The 18,908-nt window shown below is 42.9% G+C and overlaps 1 protein-coding gene across 5 annotated transcripts in view; it reads right to left on the bottom strand.

Moving 5' to 3' along the window:
* ankrd50l (ankyrin repeat domain 50-like) overlaps positions 1–18,684 on the bottom strand; it is a 20,998-nt gene extending 2,314 nt beyond the window's left edge. For 2 of the 5 annotated variants that reach the window (XM_020621315.1, XM_020621311.1), the window contains exons 1-4: positions 18,302–18,684; positions 12,005–12,768; positions 3,850–4,067; positions 30–2,717 (exon numbers count right to left, since the gene is read on the bottom strand). In XM_020621315.1, coding sequence (XP_020476971.1) covers positions 30–2,717; positions 3,850–4,067; positions 12,005–12,477 — 3,379 coding nt within the window. In that variant the 5' untranslated portion in view covers positions 12,478–12,768; positions 18,302–18,684. The other 3 variants (XM_020621314.1, XM_020621313.1, XM_020621312.1) reach the window with 3 other exon arrangements.
* Positions 18,685–18,908: the final 224 nt, after the last annotated feature.

Here is an 18,908-nt window from a genome sequence, read left to right as displayed (position 1 = left end):
GTATGGCTTGGGTCCATAGCTTTCCAAAAGCCTGACAATGTTAAAGTGCCCATGTTTTCCAGCCACTTTGACTGGACTACGACCATATTTATCCATGTGATCGGGATTTGCACCTCTTTCCAGAAGCATTGCAACAACATGGACATGTCCCTCCTGGGCAGCAATGCTTAGTGCTGTTGCTCCCTGGTTGCAAGCAAGATCTATATCCATGCCGCTGGCTTCTAGGAGACGACGTCCTACTTCAGCATGTCCTGTCCAAGCCACTGAATGAAGTGGTGGTCTCCCCTCTGTATCCTGTGCATTGGGGTTGGCCCCGTGCTTTAAAAGTAGGTCTACTATCTCCACGCATCCCTGCCAAGAAGCCACATGAAGAGCTGTACGGCCCTCAGAGTCTTTGGACTCCAGGGGGACCCCTCCTTTCTCTATGAGGAGAGTAGCCATATCAAGACGACCCTCCAACACCAGCAGGTAGAGCAGAGGCCTTCCTTCTGCATCTCGTACATTGGTATCAGCCCCTCGCTTCATAAGCAGCTCTGCAACCTCAGTGTGGCCCTCCAGGATGGCAGCACTTAAGGCAGAATGTCCATCATATGCTCTGTGATCAATGGGAGAACGTCTGTCCAACAATAACTTGACAGTGGTCCAGTGACCTTCCTGGGCAGCCAGTATAAGAGGGGTGCGTCCTTCAATGTCCATCTCTCCAACACGTGCCATGCTTCCTTGCTCAGTCAAAGCAGCACAAACAGCCCGATGGCCTTCACAGGCAGCAGCATGCATTGGAGTCCAGCCAAGGTCATCTCTGTGGTTCTCATCCAGGCCTCGTTCAAGCAGGGTGCGAACAACTTCAACGCTTCCTCTTGCTGCTGCCAGGCAGAGTGCAGTCCTTCCTTCACAGTCAATGGCATCCACAGCTGCTCCCCAGAAAAGCAGCCGTGATACTGTCTTCATGTGGCCCATTGCTGCAGCTGCCAGAAGGGGAGTAACAGCAGCTGCAGCAGGAACACTGCCATCCAGACCTGCAGTTTCATCTACATCAGCACCAGCTTCTAACAGAAGTTCAACTACATCATCATTGCCCTCATAGGCTGCGAGAAGCAGTGGCGTCATGCCATCATTGTCTCTGTGTCCTGGATCAGCTCCACGCTCCAGTAACAGACTTGCAACCTCACCATAACCTTTGACCCCTGCTGCTGTAGGTACACAGAGGGCAGCAACTGACAGAGCGGTGCGCCCATCTCCATCAGCTAAGTTAACTTCTGCATTGTGATCCAACAATATCTCCACAGCTTCATGATGTCCCATATAGGCAGCAGCAATAAGCGGTGTGCGACCCTTGCTGTCAGCTTTGTCAACCTGTGCCCCATAGTCCAACAGGGTCAGAACAATCTCCTCATGACCCCCCCACGCAGCAGCCCTGAGAGCAGTTCGCCCCTCGCTGTCACATCCATCCACATCTGCTCCTGCATCCAGCAGCAGCCGTACTGCCTCGCTGTGTCCTCCCCAAGCTGCAGAGCGCAGTGCTGTCCAGCCTTCATTGTCGACATGCTCCATCATCTGCACTGCCTTTTCTGGCTCTTTGCTCTGCGCCCATTCCAAAAGCACAGACAACATGTTGACATGACCCTGCCTGGAAGCTAAAGTCAGTGGCGTTTGACCGAGATGATCACTGATCAGTGCATCAGATCCATGTGTCAGGAGAAGTTCAACTACATTTGCAGAACCCTCATGGGCTGCACTGGCAAGTAAGGTCTGTCCATCTGTTGAACCAAGCTGATTTACAGACACCCCGCTGTCTAGCAGCTTCTTCATGGATAGCTCACTTTCAAATACTTGTTGCAAATTTACTCCCTCATCACCTACACAGTGCACTCCAACACTCGGGTCTGCATCTGAAAAACAGGCCGCAGAGATAAGCCCACTCCTCATTAACAGCTGAAGGACTTCCTGACTCACTAGAACCGGAGGCTGAGTCAAGGATGTGGTGAGGCCACGGCTGCAGCTGGGAGTAAGAGCAGGCACGCCTGCCCACAGCATCCACAGTGCCAAAAATGAGGGGTTATTCTTATGGTGACCTGAGAAAATTAAATGTGTGGCTAGCTGGCAAACATCCTCAGTGTCTAGGTGGGGTCCCTGCAGCGTCAGAGCCATGGCAAGCATGCTGTGACCCTCTGCTCTGTTACACAAGTACCTCTGTGTGCAATATTTGACATCTATCAGCCACTCAGCAAAGCTGGCATGGAAAAGTAGTTTGGTGCCCCCAGGACCATCAATCAGGAGAGGAGAGAGGGTTCGGAGCTTGTTCTGAAAATCCTGGAGGCTGAAGGAGGTGTCATGAGTCCAGGCTGCTGTGAACAGCTGCTGGGGCGTGAGTGGCCTCGAGGCAGCTAAGAGCACATTGAGAAGAGGCTTGACATAGACAAAGAGCCCCCTGGGGAACAGTCTTTGGCACAGCCACAGGTAAAGGCCATTGAGAGTCCCAGGGATGTCCCGGATCTCCCGCAGACCCACAAGTGCAGCTGCCACACCATCCAGCACTCGCTCGAGGAAGAGAAAGCAGCCACCACTCTTGATGTGCAGCAGGTTCAGCATGTCAGCTGTATTGGGGGTGAGCTGACGGCGAAGTGCTGCTTCTTCATCCAGCCGGCAGAGGATGTACTGCTGCACATCACGCACTGGCAGGGGCTTTCGCAGATCATCCAGACAGAGCTTACGAAAACCTACACCAACAACAACAAAAAGAGATGGTGCGAGTTTTTAAAATCCAAAACAGTTTTATATATTTGACCAACAAAGACTCGGACAGTCCTACATTGTTATTTTGTTTTTTCTGTCCATGTCTGCCACTGATAATCACCATATAATACAATGGGTACTTATTTAAATAACCTTATCCAGAAAGAAGACGGATGGCCCAAAGAATGCCAAAATCATCAGACTCTACTGATGTAATTACATGTCCATTCATTAATCCATTAATCTGTTTTATACCGTTACTGACAACCATGTAGTGGTATTTTCTTACAGATTTTTCACATAGCATGATGTTTTAGTGTTGTTGTAGACACACCTACAGTAGTATTCCATTTATCCTGAAATGTATGAAACCATTTATGATAGAGAAACCCTTAGTTTAAATTCTCTTATTTTTATCCTGTCTAGAAGAGAGGAGACATTCTGTACTGGATAATTCAGCCATCAGATTACAGTACAGTACTACAAAACAACACCTCACCTCACCCATTCATCTTCTTTACTGCTCAGTCCCACAGGGGGTCGCGGGAGCCAATCCCAGCCAGCTATCAGGCAAAGGCGGAGTAGACCCTGGACAGGTTGCCAGTCCATCGCAGGGCCAACACACAGACGAACAACCACTCACACGCACACATTCACTCCTATGGGCAATTTAGAGTCACCAGTCAACCTAAGCCGCATGTCTTTGGACAGTGGGAGGAAGCCGGAGAGAACCCGTGCAAGCATGGGGAGAACATGCAAACTCCACACAGAAAGGTCGCGAACCTGCAACCTTCTTGCTGTGAAGCAACAGTGCTAACCACCGCGCCACCATGCTGCCCCATACTGCTTAGTCCCAAACGGGGTAACACCTTACCTCTTCATTTATAATTCCTTAATAAATTTAATTTGGAACATATGACCAGAACACTCAGGTATCAGTTTTTAACAAAAGCTAGAACCAATTATCCTTTTTGTTGTAGTTATATAAATGTAGTTATTGTTTGTACACAAAATTAGAATTTAGCCTGGGGTAGCTTATATTTATGTCTAATCCCATAAAGGTTCAAATTCACAAAATCTCTTTTGAAATCATTCTGATAAGTTAGAGCTCCTTACCTGAGAACATCTTGCACACAACCTTGTTGTGGCGGCGGACGGAGCAGACCAGCAGCAGCCATCCAGGCAGTAGGTGTTGATTGGTGGCCAGGAGCTCTGCGATAGAGCCACTCTTCTCACCTCTTTCACCCGGTACATATCCTACATCTAGGGAGTCCACCACCACCATTAGAGACTGAGCAGGAGGAGGGAGGGCCAACAGGGGTCCTAACACTGCTCTAAAAGAGAGAAACAGGCACACAAAGCAAGAGATTACATTTAAGACAGCAATCCCAAACTGCAGCAGTCATGTGTGGATAAGGGAGGTGGAAGTAACAGTGGGAGCATTTTTTTAATCACACCACAGACACGGTATATATATTTTGCATACAAAGTCACTGACGTTAAATTAAATCTCTGATTTATATACCAGCAGCTTTTTGCCATGACCTGAGGCTATTTTAATTCAAGCATGACAAAGCTGAGTTTTTGCTTTTGGCTTCCATTTCATGCATTTTATATACAATCTTACCTTGGGGCTCTTGGGCTTTTAGATTTACAATCAGTATAAAAACAATGTTTCTCAAAAGGAGTTTCATCAAGACAAAACAAATTTTAAAATAGAAAAATGTCAGAACATTAAAATTGAAATGATCAAAATGCTTCTATCAGCTATAATTCATAAAACATTATAGCTGGCTTTTAATTTCTTCTTTACCCTTCTTTACTTAGAACACAGTATTATTAAGAGCATTTATTTCAGACCTTCAACTGTGAGAAACAGATATGATTAGAGAAAACTAGTCAAAATGCCGTATCATCTCTTGTGATAAAAAAACAGAAGATGTGGTAAAACATTTTAAAACTACCTAGTCACAATGTAACTGCACAGTCAGCGCCCCCACCCTGCTGTGATCTGACAATGACTCAGGTTAATGGAACCTCTTAAATTTCCTGCTCCACCCTGGGCACACTGGCACACACACACACACACACGTGGGTAGATATGTGTACACAGGTGAGAGACACACAATCCCAACATTCTTTCCGTGCAGAGATGCAGCCTCAATATGTTTAGAAACCTTCAAAGATACCAACCAATACATAATGCATCAGATAGAAAAGAAAAAAGTCCAGAGTGAGGACTTGAACCCAGCATGGCATCACAGATCAAAAGGTTTTCCTGGACTTGTATTTTCCTGTCTTTTATTCCTGAATATAAACTTATTGTAAAACCTGATTTATCTAAGGAGAATGAAATGTGAAAGTTGTATGAAGGAAGAAAGAATCTTGTGAATAAACGTGATGCTTTCAGATGGCTACTGTAAAATTATGCCAAAGACAAAAAAATATTCCGTTTTCTTGTGGTAATTGCGTAACATTTACTTATGGTTTAAATTTCCTTGTTTTTAATTACTTCTTAATTTTCAGTACTCTTTAGATGGATTGCATGGCCATCATGGTAGAGGCTGGTAGCAGTGTTGTAGTACTCGAGTCCAGGATTCTGACTCGGGTCCTGATTTTCAGGACCTGTGACTCAACTTGTACTTGAGATGCCAGTTCCTGCTAGCACACCAGCTAGCTATAATTAGCAGGTAGCTACATCTCGTTCAGCGCAGTAGTCTGTCAGCAAGGTCACTGGTGTTACATTTGCATATTCACACTACTGCGTCCTCCCGTTCTCGGGAGTTTGTACTTAAAGTTCAAACTTACCAAGTCCAAACTCCAAAGTAAGGGAGTCCGAACTTGGTGTACTTAGTATTGAAAAATGTCTCAGGATTCAGACTCAAATCTGACTCGAGTCCTGATTTTGGACACTGAGGACTCAGACTTCAGCAGTGACTGCATTTGGACTCGGACGTTTGAGGTGAGGACCCGTTCACCCATGCCATGCTGTATCCGACACACTTCCATGGAAGTGTACACTCCACCTTTCTATTAATGATTTTTATGCATCAAATCACAGAGCCACATGGTGATACAACACACTGTTAGAAAGTCTGGAGTACAACAGATCCAGGTTCATTGATCTGTCCCAGACAATGTCTGATATGCTGCATTTTATAAATACATGATATAAAATGCTGTCAATTAACCAAAAAAAAAATAAATACAGTGGTAGATGTTACCTCCATTGTGAGGAAGAAATAACATTTAATAAATAGAAAGTCAAAGTTAAGGTTAGTAAATAGTTCTTGTATAGACTAGTTCTTGTTTAGACCTGTCCAGGGTGGACCCCGCCTCTTGCCCAATGTCAGCTAGGATTGGCTCCACGCCCCCCCCCTTTTTAGGAATAAGTAGTATGGATGGATGGATAGTCATTGTTTAATTCTATGCTCATCTTTGCAGGTCTGTACAGAGCAACACATGCATTTGGAGGGCTTGCTGTGAAGGTAACAAACAGTAACAGAACTCTGGCACAACCAGGTCACACAGAGGCTGCACTCAAACACAGGGTGTGCGTTTGTATGTGTGCTGTTATTAGTGTTAATGTCTATGTTTAAGAATGACCAGAAGGTCCAGTCACATTTTCTCATCAATCACGAACAATTTTTTCTGAAATCTGCATCTTTAAAGATCCTAAATTGTGACCAATCAGGGGGTATTTTGCTTCTGGTGCCTAATAATAGCAACCTGGGAAACATTTCTAATGTTGTAAAAGAAGAATTATGCTGCTACCAGGAAGGAAACAGCTCCAGAAGTGTTTATAAAACACTGGCAAGGGGTCATCCACACTGCAAACAAAGCTGTTAAAACCTGCAGCACTCTGACTAATATAAAAGTTTGATGAAATAACTAGACAGAAGCCCGTGAAGCCAAATTGCTAACTGAAAGCAGCAGGGTCATTCACTGAAACTGCTGAGGTCGGCAATAAAATATCAGTCTCAGGATTAACATATGCGTAGGGAGTGAGGGGTGACATTTCAACAATGCAGACATTACTTATCTGTAGTGTTTAGATTTTGGCAAATGCCAGCCGGGAAATCTGCCTTATTTGAGCTACTGTGATGAAATTGTGCATTAACACATGCACTGTGCTCTGAAACATATAAATGAAGTACTAGCTCCTTCATTAAACTGTCCATAAATTAACACATTTGTCCTGAAATGGTGGACATTTTGCCAAGGGTCACTTGTTAAGAGGCACTGTTTATTGATGATAAAATTAGTTCAGAGTTATTATTCAGCTGAGGTGGTATGCCACCCACATCCTAACACATCTCACCTCATGAAAAATGAGTTAGCAGATAACAACCTAAACAGCACTGATACTCATTAAATACATGGCATTTGCTGTGTGAAATATCAATTCCCCTGAAGGTTATATATATATATCTATAGCAGCTAAGGTAGTATTTTAAGTGGCCCACCTCATTCAATACATAAAATGTTAAATAGTACTACCAAAAAGCCCAGATTTCCAGATTCCAAGGTGACATCTTCAAATCTTGTGTGATCAACAATCCAAAACACAAAAATATTAGATTTACAATGATGTAAAACAGAGAAATGCAGCTGAGCTGGAATCAGCCAATATTTGTATCAGATACACAGAACTACATAAGAAGTAAATATCAAACCCAGAAGTAGTGATGGAAGAAGTACTCCGACTGTTTACTTAATTAAAAATAGCAATGGGTACACCGGACCAATTGGATGCAATTCAGTGCAGCATATCCACCTTAACATCTGTGTTTATGAAGCTCAAAATGCTTCCTTTTTGGTAAAATAGTCATCAATGTATAAATTCAATTCTGTTTATTACTGAGGTCATAGCTAAAGGTGCTGTTGTACCACACTACATTATATCCAGAGGTGTCTCTCTATTTTTGTTCTTCCCAGCTACACACGAGAGGGTCACTAGATCTCAGCCCAGTTTAGCACCTATGGAAGATTTTATAGCCAGCGTCTCCACCACCATCATCACAACACACATGAGGGAATGTCTTTTAGAAGAATGGTGTTCATCTCTCCAGTAGAGTCCAGAGACTTGGAGCACCAATGCCACGGTGCACTGGAACTGGTCTGGTGGAACATGGTGGCCGAGCACCCCGTGTGTATTTACAGACCAAGCCATAATGTGTGAATCATCTCATTACACTGTAGCCTTGACTTTTATCATTGAGCATATCCTGCAATTAAAAGCAGAGTGAAACGCTGACGGCCGCATCTGGGTTACAACAAGCTTATCATTCCTTTGTGTGCATGAGTCATCTGATTAACGCAAGAGTGGAGGAGGAAGTGTAATACACCTTTTTGGCCGGCTTAATGTTTTCTGCTTCATGCTTCATTCAGCCCACGTACGTAGGCCTGGATACTGTGGGTGAGCTTTGACCCTCAGCGCTAAGTGAACTTGTAGAGGGGAGCATGTCGCTATCAAACCTCTAATAATCTGGATGTCGCCTCTCTGCCAAATATAAACTCAAATCACTTCCCTCGCTTTCCGACCTGCTGACTGACTATAATCCAGTCAGACCATCAGGTGGTGGTTCTCTACCTGGACTTAATGGAGAATAAAATCCAGATCTAGTGTGGGTGCTTTTAAGTTCAAGTTCAAAGTGTTTATTTGTACAGTAGGTATTAGCACAGTTAGGAAACGTGTTTCCATGTAAAATGAAATTCTTACTTCACCGTCCACGTGAATGCCACAAAATACAAATGAAATATAAAGTAGGTAAATAAGTAACACAAAAATCTAAGGCACTTTAAGCAGTAAATGCAGCAATATAATAAATAATGTATTTAAATCAATATTTAAATCGGGGGTTTTGCTTACTTTGGTTCTGTTCTCTGGAACAAACTAATGACAAAGTCAAAAAGCAAACTTCCAACTATTTTCTCCAGCAACTGAAAGAGAAAAAAAGACCTAAATCCAAAACTCACAACAAATCCAGAAAGTTTTAGTGCTCTTAAAGTTGAACTATACAAAACTAAAAACTAAAAAAAAAAACTTCAGGCACTCTTAGGCGGAGCAGGGAGTATGTTAAAAAACCTTTATTTAATGAGACATCTCAGTAAAAAACACCAACCAGTTTTGACCTCACCAGGTCTACATCAGGGTGGAATTGGTATTTTTTATGGGTAGTACCCCGAAAGTAATAAGATTACAAACACTACAGGATAGACACCATGTTAACATAAGACATATGAACATATAACATATGAAAATAATAACCCCCTCAGTGAAGACAATGCAAGGCTATTAGAAAAAGGCCAATGTGTTCTAAGGCATATTGATGTTCACAGACATCTCTCGGTACGACCAAAATAGAAACATTTACAGGGACAAGTAAGACAATACACCACTAATGTGGTGTTACAATTGATAAATTGTTTTCTCACCTGTTTTTAAAACTAAAACTCTTTCTTCTGCGACACATGTATGAAAATGATGTAAATCAGATGCTGTGGCCTTCACAGTCACCAGGTCTCAGCCCAGGTGAACATCTATGGGAGATGCTGGACAGACGTGTTAGACAGTGTCTACACCACCACCATCATAAACACATCAGATCTGTTGGAAGGATGGTGTTCATCCCTCCAGCAGAGTTCAGCGACGTGGGGAGTCAATGCCAAGGTGCACTGGGGCTGTTCTGGTGGCCCAGCACCTCACTGAGACACGTTTTGTTGCTGTTTCCTTTAATTTGTTACATTCACACACATATCAGCGTGTTAGTGTGAGGATGTTCCCTGATTTGGCAGAAACTAAAACCCAGTTTAACCTAACAAGAAACTCATTGTGTTACAGTATCTTTATTCTGGCAGTTCCTCATCAAGAAGGAAGCAAAACCTTAAGACTGCACAGCAATTATTCTCTCATTAACATTACAATTTTGTTTGTTTGTAACTACTTGTGTCATAGAAAGGCCAGTAGCTGTCTTCACTAGTTATGGTGCAGAATCAGTTATTTTCTGGTGAGCTCTTTATGACACAAGGCAGAGTGATGAGTAAAGTTTGCCTGCTAACCTGCGTTAGACACGTTGCTCCACATGACTCATATGATATATTTGCTCCTCTTGACCCTTTGTAATAAGTTAATTGACACATGAAATGGACAAGAACTAACAGGCAAAAATAAATCATCAGACCAACTGAACTTCAGACCAAGTGAACTGAAGGGCAGGTGTGAAAACAAGAATGCGTCCACATTCACTGCGCTGATTTCAATTCACAGAAAGAAACGGTTTGTTTTTAACTTCTAATTTGTCTAACTGCAGACGTTTCCAGTCAGAGGAACTGAAACTACTCAAAAGCTCAGTGAAGAGTTAGTGACTCGCTATCATGAGCTACCCGTTGGTTCAAAGTGTACCGGTAGATGCCATGTGTTCCATCTTGCTACTAATTCAAGCCCGTGTTTTATCAGTTTGTTGACAGCTGTTCTCACATGAAAGCACTTCCTTCACCTGCAGGCACCTTCAATAACTCCTAACACAAACAGCTGCTGGCTATGAGCCAGTCTGAGGGGAATGTGGAATCCAGCTCAGCACTTCTCACCGGAGGAGAGCAAACACAGGAGGAACGCAAAGAGGGTCAGACTCATTGCAAAGTCAACACACCAGGAGAGCGTAAAAGAAAGTCCTGGAGAAGAGAGTAACCTCGCTGACTGGTGCTGAGATGGTCACCAGGCTCCCGCAGGCATTTTTCACCTCTTTGTTCTCCCCCCCCCGGCTCTGAAAGGATGTTGTGTTGTAATTAACACTGAGGCATTCAGTCACACTGGAGGCCCATTGTGTGTGACGTGAATGGGCTGCATTATGGGAGAAATAAATATAAGACGAGGAAGAATGGCTGCTACTGTCTTTATACCACGACTGTCCCACCTTCTTTGATTCACTGATGGCCACATGATTTTACATTTACAAGCTGCAGACCGTCTAAACACCTGTGTGTAGAAAAACATAGGTGCAGCCTTAAAGCTTTCATGGATATCACATGATTAACACATGCTGCTGGTTTCTATTCAGAGCGGGGAAAGTTTTTATAAGTATATGGATGTTTTATTGGAGTGTTGCTGACATTTCACTTAAGGCTGATAATTCAGTATCACTATCATCTTTTGGTAGGATTGTATTATGTTTCTATCATGTGGTTCACATTAGTGATGCCAAACAAACTAATTAAGAAGTAACTTCCAGTTTTACACATGAGTTTTAGATGATTGACTGGAATATAATGTCTAGGAATAGATGATATGGATGAAATTCTCTATTGAGGTATGTAATTTATACTGTATTATCAGTATATATGTATTATACAGTACAATCTAGGTAGTAATAGTACATCTTCTAGAAATCACTTAAGAAACTGTTTATGGATACAATAACCAAACAAGAATGTGCTTCACCCCACTGACGCAAAAAATATTCAAACTGATCAGCAACAATACTGATAATTGATTATGGACTGAAGTCACTTATCAAGCAAAAATGCCAAGGATTCCAGCTTCTCAAATGTGAACCTGTTTCATATTTCTCAAAACAATCCATTTGCAATTGTGAAGGGCATTTTCACTAACTTCTGGCATTTCACAAAGCTAACTGAAGCTAAAATGACAATAACTGTTAGTTGTGGCCATAGTTACAGACGTAATCAATTGGACAACATGCTATTAATCAAATTTCATTAATGCTGTGATCATCAGGCTAACAAAGTACAAACAACAGACCAAATCGCACCCTTCTAAATACAAGGTTACAACATTGTTGATCACTGTAACCCCCAGATGTTTTTGGTGACAACAGCCACATGCTGAGACTGAGCGTTTACCAAAAGAAAGAACCTGTGGCCCAGCTCTTCACCAGGCTGATTCCACTCACTTGAATCTGATAATCCACTTGTTTGCCTGCCAACTTAGGCAGTTTTGTTCAGCTGCTCCTGCTTCCATCAACAGTATCACCATTTACACTACGTGATACCACACGTAAATTTTGCTGTGTTGAGTTGGAAATGAGCCACGCTCTTGAACATGCACACACATGCTGATCACTGGGATGGCTCCCACGCACACTGCCTTTTGGCAGCTTTCCTCTCTTTCATTCTGACAATCTTGAAATTTCCCTTAAGTCTAACCCACTAAAAGGTTATCTTGTTCAGATCAAGCGTGTGACTCACACATCTAAAGGTGACATGACATCCTCTCTTTGAGATACTTTTTTGGGAAAAATGTGCTACAAACCTCTTGAAGGTGTCATCAGGGTCTTTTTGACAGTTGGGAGGCTCCAGAGCAGAGGATACACATGGGTTGTTGAGGATCTCTTCATACCCAGGAGAGAGGAGAGGTGAGGCCCTCAGCTGCTCCACCAGGCCCAGGACGAACCTCCACAGCACCGTACTCCTCTGGTCCTCCCTCTGGCAGAAGTGGGAGGCCAGGCAGCGTGGTGCCAGGCCGACTGCCAGCCCTGCCTTTGAAGTGGGCCACACCACCTCAGTGCACAGGGCGGTTTTCCCAGCACCGGGGCCCCCTATTACCAGCAGCCCTGGTGGCTGTCCCGGCACGGAGCGGGCATCCAGGCAGCATCGTAGCTTGTCCAGGGCCCATTCCCGGCAGTAAAAGCGCCGGCCCTGGAGCAAACTGGAGCCGCAGCCAAATCCACTTCTACTCATTTGTTCCTGGTAGGCTGACATCCAGAGGAGCTCTGAACTCCGCATCCCATGCTCCTACACTAGTTTTACTCAGATTTTCAGCTGGAGCTGCAGCTGGTGGCAGCTCTGGGCGATGCCTGGGTATTTCCTCACCCTGTCAGTTCCTGAAAGTGTTCAGTAGCTGTCCGTCTTTGCAGATCTTGAGGTATGACACTGAGAAGAAGAGTCAAAGAAAGGTTAGCAGCTAGTGGTTCATTCACCTCTTCATTTTCTTAATTCCTCTCGATCTTTTTGTTGCTGGGTTTGAAATGCCAAAGCAAAGAGGGGGATCCATCATTAACGCTGATCATCATGCCTCTGTTAAAAATCAACAAAGGAGAAGCAATGAATCAAGAGAGGAATAGACAGCATGTTGTTCACAGACATGACACTGTATCTCACCCCTCCCTTCCAATTACAGCTACAATCTTCCCTTCTCTCAGGTCCTGTCTGCAGCTTTAGAATGAAATTCCCTTCTCTTTTCTCATGCCCTCATCTCTTTCTGAGCCTCCATTCATACCTCATACCTCCGTCTACCTCACCCCTCTGAAGTGCTCCAGTTTTTCTTGTTTTTTCTTTGGCTCCTCCCTCCCTCCCCTGGTGTTTCTCAGCATGTAAAGACATGCACAGGAGAGCAGGAGAGGAGAGAGGGAGGACTGGTGGCTGTGAGCAATTCCACAGTTGACAGATGGGAGGGGCTATCTGGGGTCAAGGTTCAGTTGCAGGGCAATACTACACCTCAAGCTTTAGTTTTACATGATTTATCCATGAAAAGCCACTTTATAATAGTTTTGCTAAATAAAACTACTTTTCAATCTTCTAGGGACCCTTAAGTTTTAATTTTATACCATTCAAACTTATGTTTAAACATCTAACACATCGAACACATGTTAAGTCTGAGGCTTGAAGAGTTAGCTAAGTCACTGACAAATAAATAATTTAATGGAAACACTTTAGAGAACTCATTAATAATTTAATCATGCAAAATGGTTAAAAAATATTTCTGTGGTTCCACCTTCTCAAATGTGAAGCCAGGCTGCTTTTTTCTGTTTTAATCATTACAAATTAATCATTTTAAAGTTTTGGGGTGTTGGTCAGAAAAAACACACAAATGTCCAAAACATCGTGTTGGATTTGGGAAGTTGTGATGAGCGTTTTTCACTGTGTTACAACATGTTATCAATAAACTGTGCAAACATCTGTTATAGTTATATGGTAACAGGAAATATGACAGAAACCTGCACACAGCAAAGCTGCTGACACTTATACTGAAGGTTTATTTAGTTATTAAAAGATAATAAAAAGGGGAAAGCCATCCTATAGGGTTCTACCTCTGGTAGAAAGGAATCCAGACAAGGAATGTCAGTGGCTTCTGTGACAAAGTTATCATGGTGATGAGAGTGCACACTGCTCCACATTTCAAGCCAGTGACTAATCAAACATCACTAAGATAAGTCTGTCACATTCTAAATGCCATTTAACACTGGACTCACTGCTGTGAACTACAATATGACAGCTCAGTGAAAGTATGATTCAGAGAGCTAACTGGAAACTAAAAGAGGTAAAAACAGGCAGCTGGTTTTCTTACATGCTAGTGTTTTTTCAGATGTGTAGCATTCTGCCTATATAGCTTCACCACTCTCAGACCAAAATATACCCCCTTACAGCTGGATAACACATGTTATGCACGTCTACTGTCAAATGCCAAATACTGAAAATGAAGAGATGTTTTGTTTCAGCAGGTCACTGATGACAGTAATGAGGAGAAGTGGCACCAAGCGGTGAAGTTGTCTACATTCTCATCATTACTTGCGGTATTTACAAAGCCCTCTAAACCTGGCATGTAGCCTGTAAAGACGCCGGTGCAGCAAACAAAGCCCACAGCAGTGTCAGTGCTGTCTATGCAAAAGTCAAACCAAGTCAACTTAATTTATATACTCCAAACAAGAGCCAGGCCTAGTGACTTCCTGAAGTCTTACTGTCACAGTGTGCATGTTTTACATGCACCAAAAGAAAGCAGGTCATCAGAAAATCAGGTTAAGCAGGAAATCTGACATCATGTATTGTCTACACACTGTACAGCAGAACAGTAATCACATTTCTGCCCTGCTCCAGACCCTGGTACATACAGTATTCATTTTAACTGTGGCTCGTGATGTGCTTCCTGTTCCTTACAGCAAAAATGTCTGGATTTGAAAACATAGATCTTCATGTGTAATTATTTATTTTGAACACTTCGTTGCATGCATTGTGTATAGCATCCTGTAATGATTGCTACTTTCATTCTACCACCACTTTCCTTATCTGACTTTTTACCAGGCACACCAGCACAGTTAAACTATACGAAACCTGGAAACACATTTACTTGGCCAAATTCTCTGGAAGCATGTTAGATGAAGACAGAGGTTCTTCTAATCCCCTATCCTGATTATAGAAACTTCCCATGACACTTAAGGAATTCACTGACTAGTGCCTGGAACCTTAATGTAAACTGCATGGAAACATAAAGATGAAGTTGCTAAGGAACCAGAGACACGGCCTAGATGTACTGGGAGGATGGATAAAGTGATTTTACATCAACAAAGAGTAACAACACATAATGCCCCCAAAAACCCTTTGATGAAAATTAGATGACATGATTGAAACAACAACTCTTGGCTGAAGTTCTAACCATTAGCAGGTACAGGTACTGTAACCTTAGCTTAGCATCAAGGCAAGAGGGAATGTTGACATTTTGGGAAAACAGTCATTCTTTTTTTCATGCAACTTACAGTAGACAAGAGGATTGACACCGCTCTGTAGAGCCGGTGTTACACCACATCCTGTGATCACCATAAAGTGTTACAGAAATATCTTCAGGTTCTTTTCTCTCTCACCCTGGGCCATACAAAAACATTTTACACAATTTTCAAACATTTTATAGATAAACCAATCAATTAATTACTCAAATAAATGCTTGTGACAGCCTGCCACAATATCCACCACATTTTGATTTAAAACTCATAGGTTAAATCTTATTTGTAGTGAGTGAGTGTAGTGCCGTGCACAGTGCATGTGTTGGCTCAGTCCCTCTGTGGCCTGAGGGATGAGCCATAGCATTCCCATATATATATATATATATATATTCACTGTGAGTGAATATCATAATAACTTTATATGTTATACACACAAGAAATTTGTCTCCGGTACAGAACCACGGCAGACATCTGTGGCGCCATCTCACACAGATGGCTGTCCCTGCAGGGCACTGCTCTGGTCATCAGGGGCAAATTAGGGTTCAGTGTCAGGCCCAAAGACACTTTGACATGCAGACTGCAGGAACCACACATTGAACCTCCAAACTTCTGGTTGGTGGCTACAGCTCATAAAGTTAATGCTAGTTCATAAACTCTGATGCTGAATGTTTACTCCCTCAGCCCAGGGGAATATTGAAAAACACTCATGAGAAAACTGATCAGTCCAGTCAGTGTGATTAGGCAATCCAACAAATTCATTTCAAATATTTACTGGCACTGCTGAGGCAGCAAGAGAGGGCCAGGAAGGGATGGCTGCAGAGAGAGGTGTACGTTAGGAGAGGAGGAGGGCAGCAGCCAACATGCTGCTGCTGTGGGGGAGCCAGCTACTGCTGGAGGGACATATGAACAGCACAGAGGTAGCCTACTGTAGCAGTGACGTGGGGTCAGGGGAGGCAGGTGAGGCAGAGGCTCCCCTGTCAATCTTGAAAAGAAAAAAAAGTTAACCATAAAATATAATAAATGTTAATATTTGTCGGCTGGTGTGTGTTGTAGGCCCTTTTGCCGTTCGAATCCCATGTCGAAGGATTTTTTTCAATAAAGAATAGTAGAATTTCCGTATGTCCCGTTCAAATACATGGAGGAGATGCATGATGAGGCAGCACTTTGCTGTGCCTCTCGGTGGATCGTGTAATCCTCACAAACTGTATGCGATGCAAATAGTGTGTCACTGTCCCTCTATATATCACAAATAAAATGCTTTCAAACACTCTGATTATATGCTCTGCCTTGCCATAATCTGGATAATGTATAAAATGTAGTTCTGTAACGTGTTTAGGCTCCAGATTAACCATAAAACACAGTAAAAAAGTTACTCGGTGAGGCAAACAGTACGCCTGCCTCAAGGCAGAGGGCGCTAGTGAGCCCACAGATTCTTGCGCTACCTACGATCTTCTTCGTGCTTGTTTATATTTCTTGTTTATATTTCCTTTACAATCCGTCTTATCAAAATGGGAGATTACATTTACAAGATGAGGAAATTTGCAAATCTGGACTTTCAATCAAAACATTTTAGACAGTCTGGACATTTTTGTCCAGAAGGATCTTCTTTATTGAAAACATCTGTTTTAATATTGGATTCAAACGGTAAAAGGGTTTGTAATACATACCAGCTGACAAATGGATATTGTGTACAAGTACAGGTAAGACCATAAACTTTTATTATTTCTAGTTAGAAATAAGCTCAATTGGAATAAATTTTAACCTCAAATTAAATATGGGTCACGTTTGTGTGAAGAATGTTGATATGAGATATAAAACATAACGCATTGTCTGTTAACAATTTGTTAACAGTTCATTTGTATTTGTAAATCTGACTGTAAAGGAGTCAGTGCCTCACCAGCTGTCAACCTCACCGCATGTCACTGTACTGTAGTATTACTACACCAGGCCAGGTATTACACCACACCAGGCCAGGTATGTATTACACCAGGCCAGGTATTACACCAGGCCAGGTATTACACCAGGCCCCTTGAGCTGCTGCCACAAGTAGAATCTAATTCTGCAGGAAATGCTGAGGTGTGTGAGGGTGTGCCTGGAAAGTGAACAAAAATATGCACACTCCAAGTCTGTCAGGTACTTGGTCATACTTAACCCTTTACAGACAAGACAAATGTTAATGGCAAAGTAACATTTGTGCACCAGCGCCCCCTGTGGTCACAGAATATGGTGAAACACCAGAAAGCAGTTAGCTTAGCATGAAGAAGGGTGCTATAATAATAATAATAATAATAATAATGACCCGACCTGCTGTAAACACACTGTATTGGATTTGTTCCTTCCATAAATAAACAGAAACAAACAATGTGTTGTTTTAATAAGGACCTGAATACTGGAGCCATGTCTTGACAAAAAGAAATACAAGAACAGAATAACCATCAGAGACACTGCACACAGTAAACTAGCCTATAGTTCACAAATAAATCAAGAAATACAGCACTAAACTCTCCCTTCCTGAAACTACACAACATCATTTTTGGAAGGCCAATAACTGCATTTCCACATTTAACTATTGGGCTACCACTTTATATTGGTTTTAATCACAGTGGGACTGGTTGGGTCTGTTAGAAAACAACAACTAAACAAATTGAACACAAAGTAGCGACTGTTTTATTTTATCTCTCATCTTTTCATTTACTTCCAAATGCCTTTTAACCCTCAGTCACCAACACGCCCAGATATAAGAGCTCCTGTGCTGTGGACTCCTGTTGGATCCTGCTCCTGTGCTGTGGACTCCTGTTGGATCCTGCTCCTGTGCTGTGGACTCCTGTTGGATCCTGCTCCTGTGCTGTGGACTCCTGTTGGATCCTGCTCCTGTGCCGTGGACTCCTGTTGGATCCTGACGGAATCTACAGGTGATGTCTGCAGCCTGTCCGCTGTGCGTCGGCTCGTACGGGCACACTGTGATATTTACATAACAGGCTCGCTACCGTGGCTTTTGTCTGACTGACCTCATTACCAGTCGCAGTGGTCGACGCCTTTACAAACAAAGACACAAACACTTTGCGAGTTTGTTTGTGCCAAAGCCCCTAACGTCAGGAACACAACCAGCATCTTACCTGACAGAAACGCTCTCATCTCCGTGTTCCTCCTCGACCACCTTACCGACAAACCGCAGTACTTCGCCGGATTTAATCACGTGTGTCCTCTCCCACTATCCTCCAAACATCACACTGGAGGTGAATCTACTGTTCCTTCGGATACAGATGTGTGGTACGTTCCAAAGACCCGTCGTCTTCTCCCAGTCTGTCCCTCATGAGTCTACTCTGCCCGCCTCCCTGCTCGCTCCCAGAAAGGATGTGAAGAGGAAAACATTGACGGAGTGAGACATCCTCATCCTCTGCAGGGCTGGGTGGACACATGTGGACCAGACTGGACTACGGATGTGCACTAAAGTCTGCAAGACTCTGCGTGTGGACGCTCGGCTGTGCCAGAAAAAGACAACAAATACATTCAAGGCAAAGCTACACATGTAGTACAGTATTAGCCTAAGACACAAAGTTTTAAAAAGGTGAAACTGTAAGACAGTTAACTACTAATCGAATTTTAGATACAAAAGCAACATTTTTACTTTTAAGTCAAAAGAAATCAATCAGAATGTTTGATTCACAATCTCATTGATTTACTCCAAACATGTTATTAGTGTAAAGTCTTGTTTGTTCTCAG

This window comes from Monopterus albus, unplaced genomic scaffold (assembly GCF_001952655.1).
Source record: "Monopterus albus unplaced genomic scaffold, M_albus_1.0 scaffold257.1, whole genome shotgun sequence".
NCBI lineage: Eukaryota > Metazoa > Chordata > Actinopteri > Synbranchiformes > Synbranchidae > Monopterus > Monopterus albus.
This window is presented reverse-complemented; position numbering and strand designations above follow the sequence as displayed.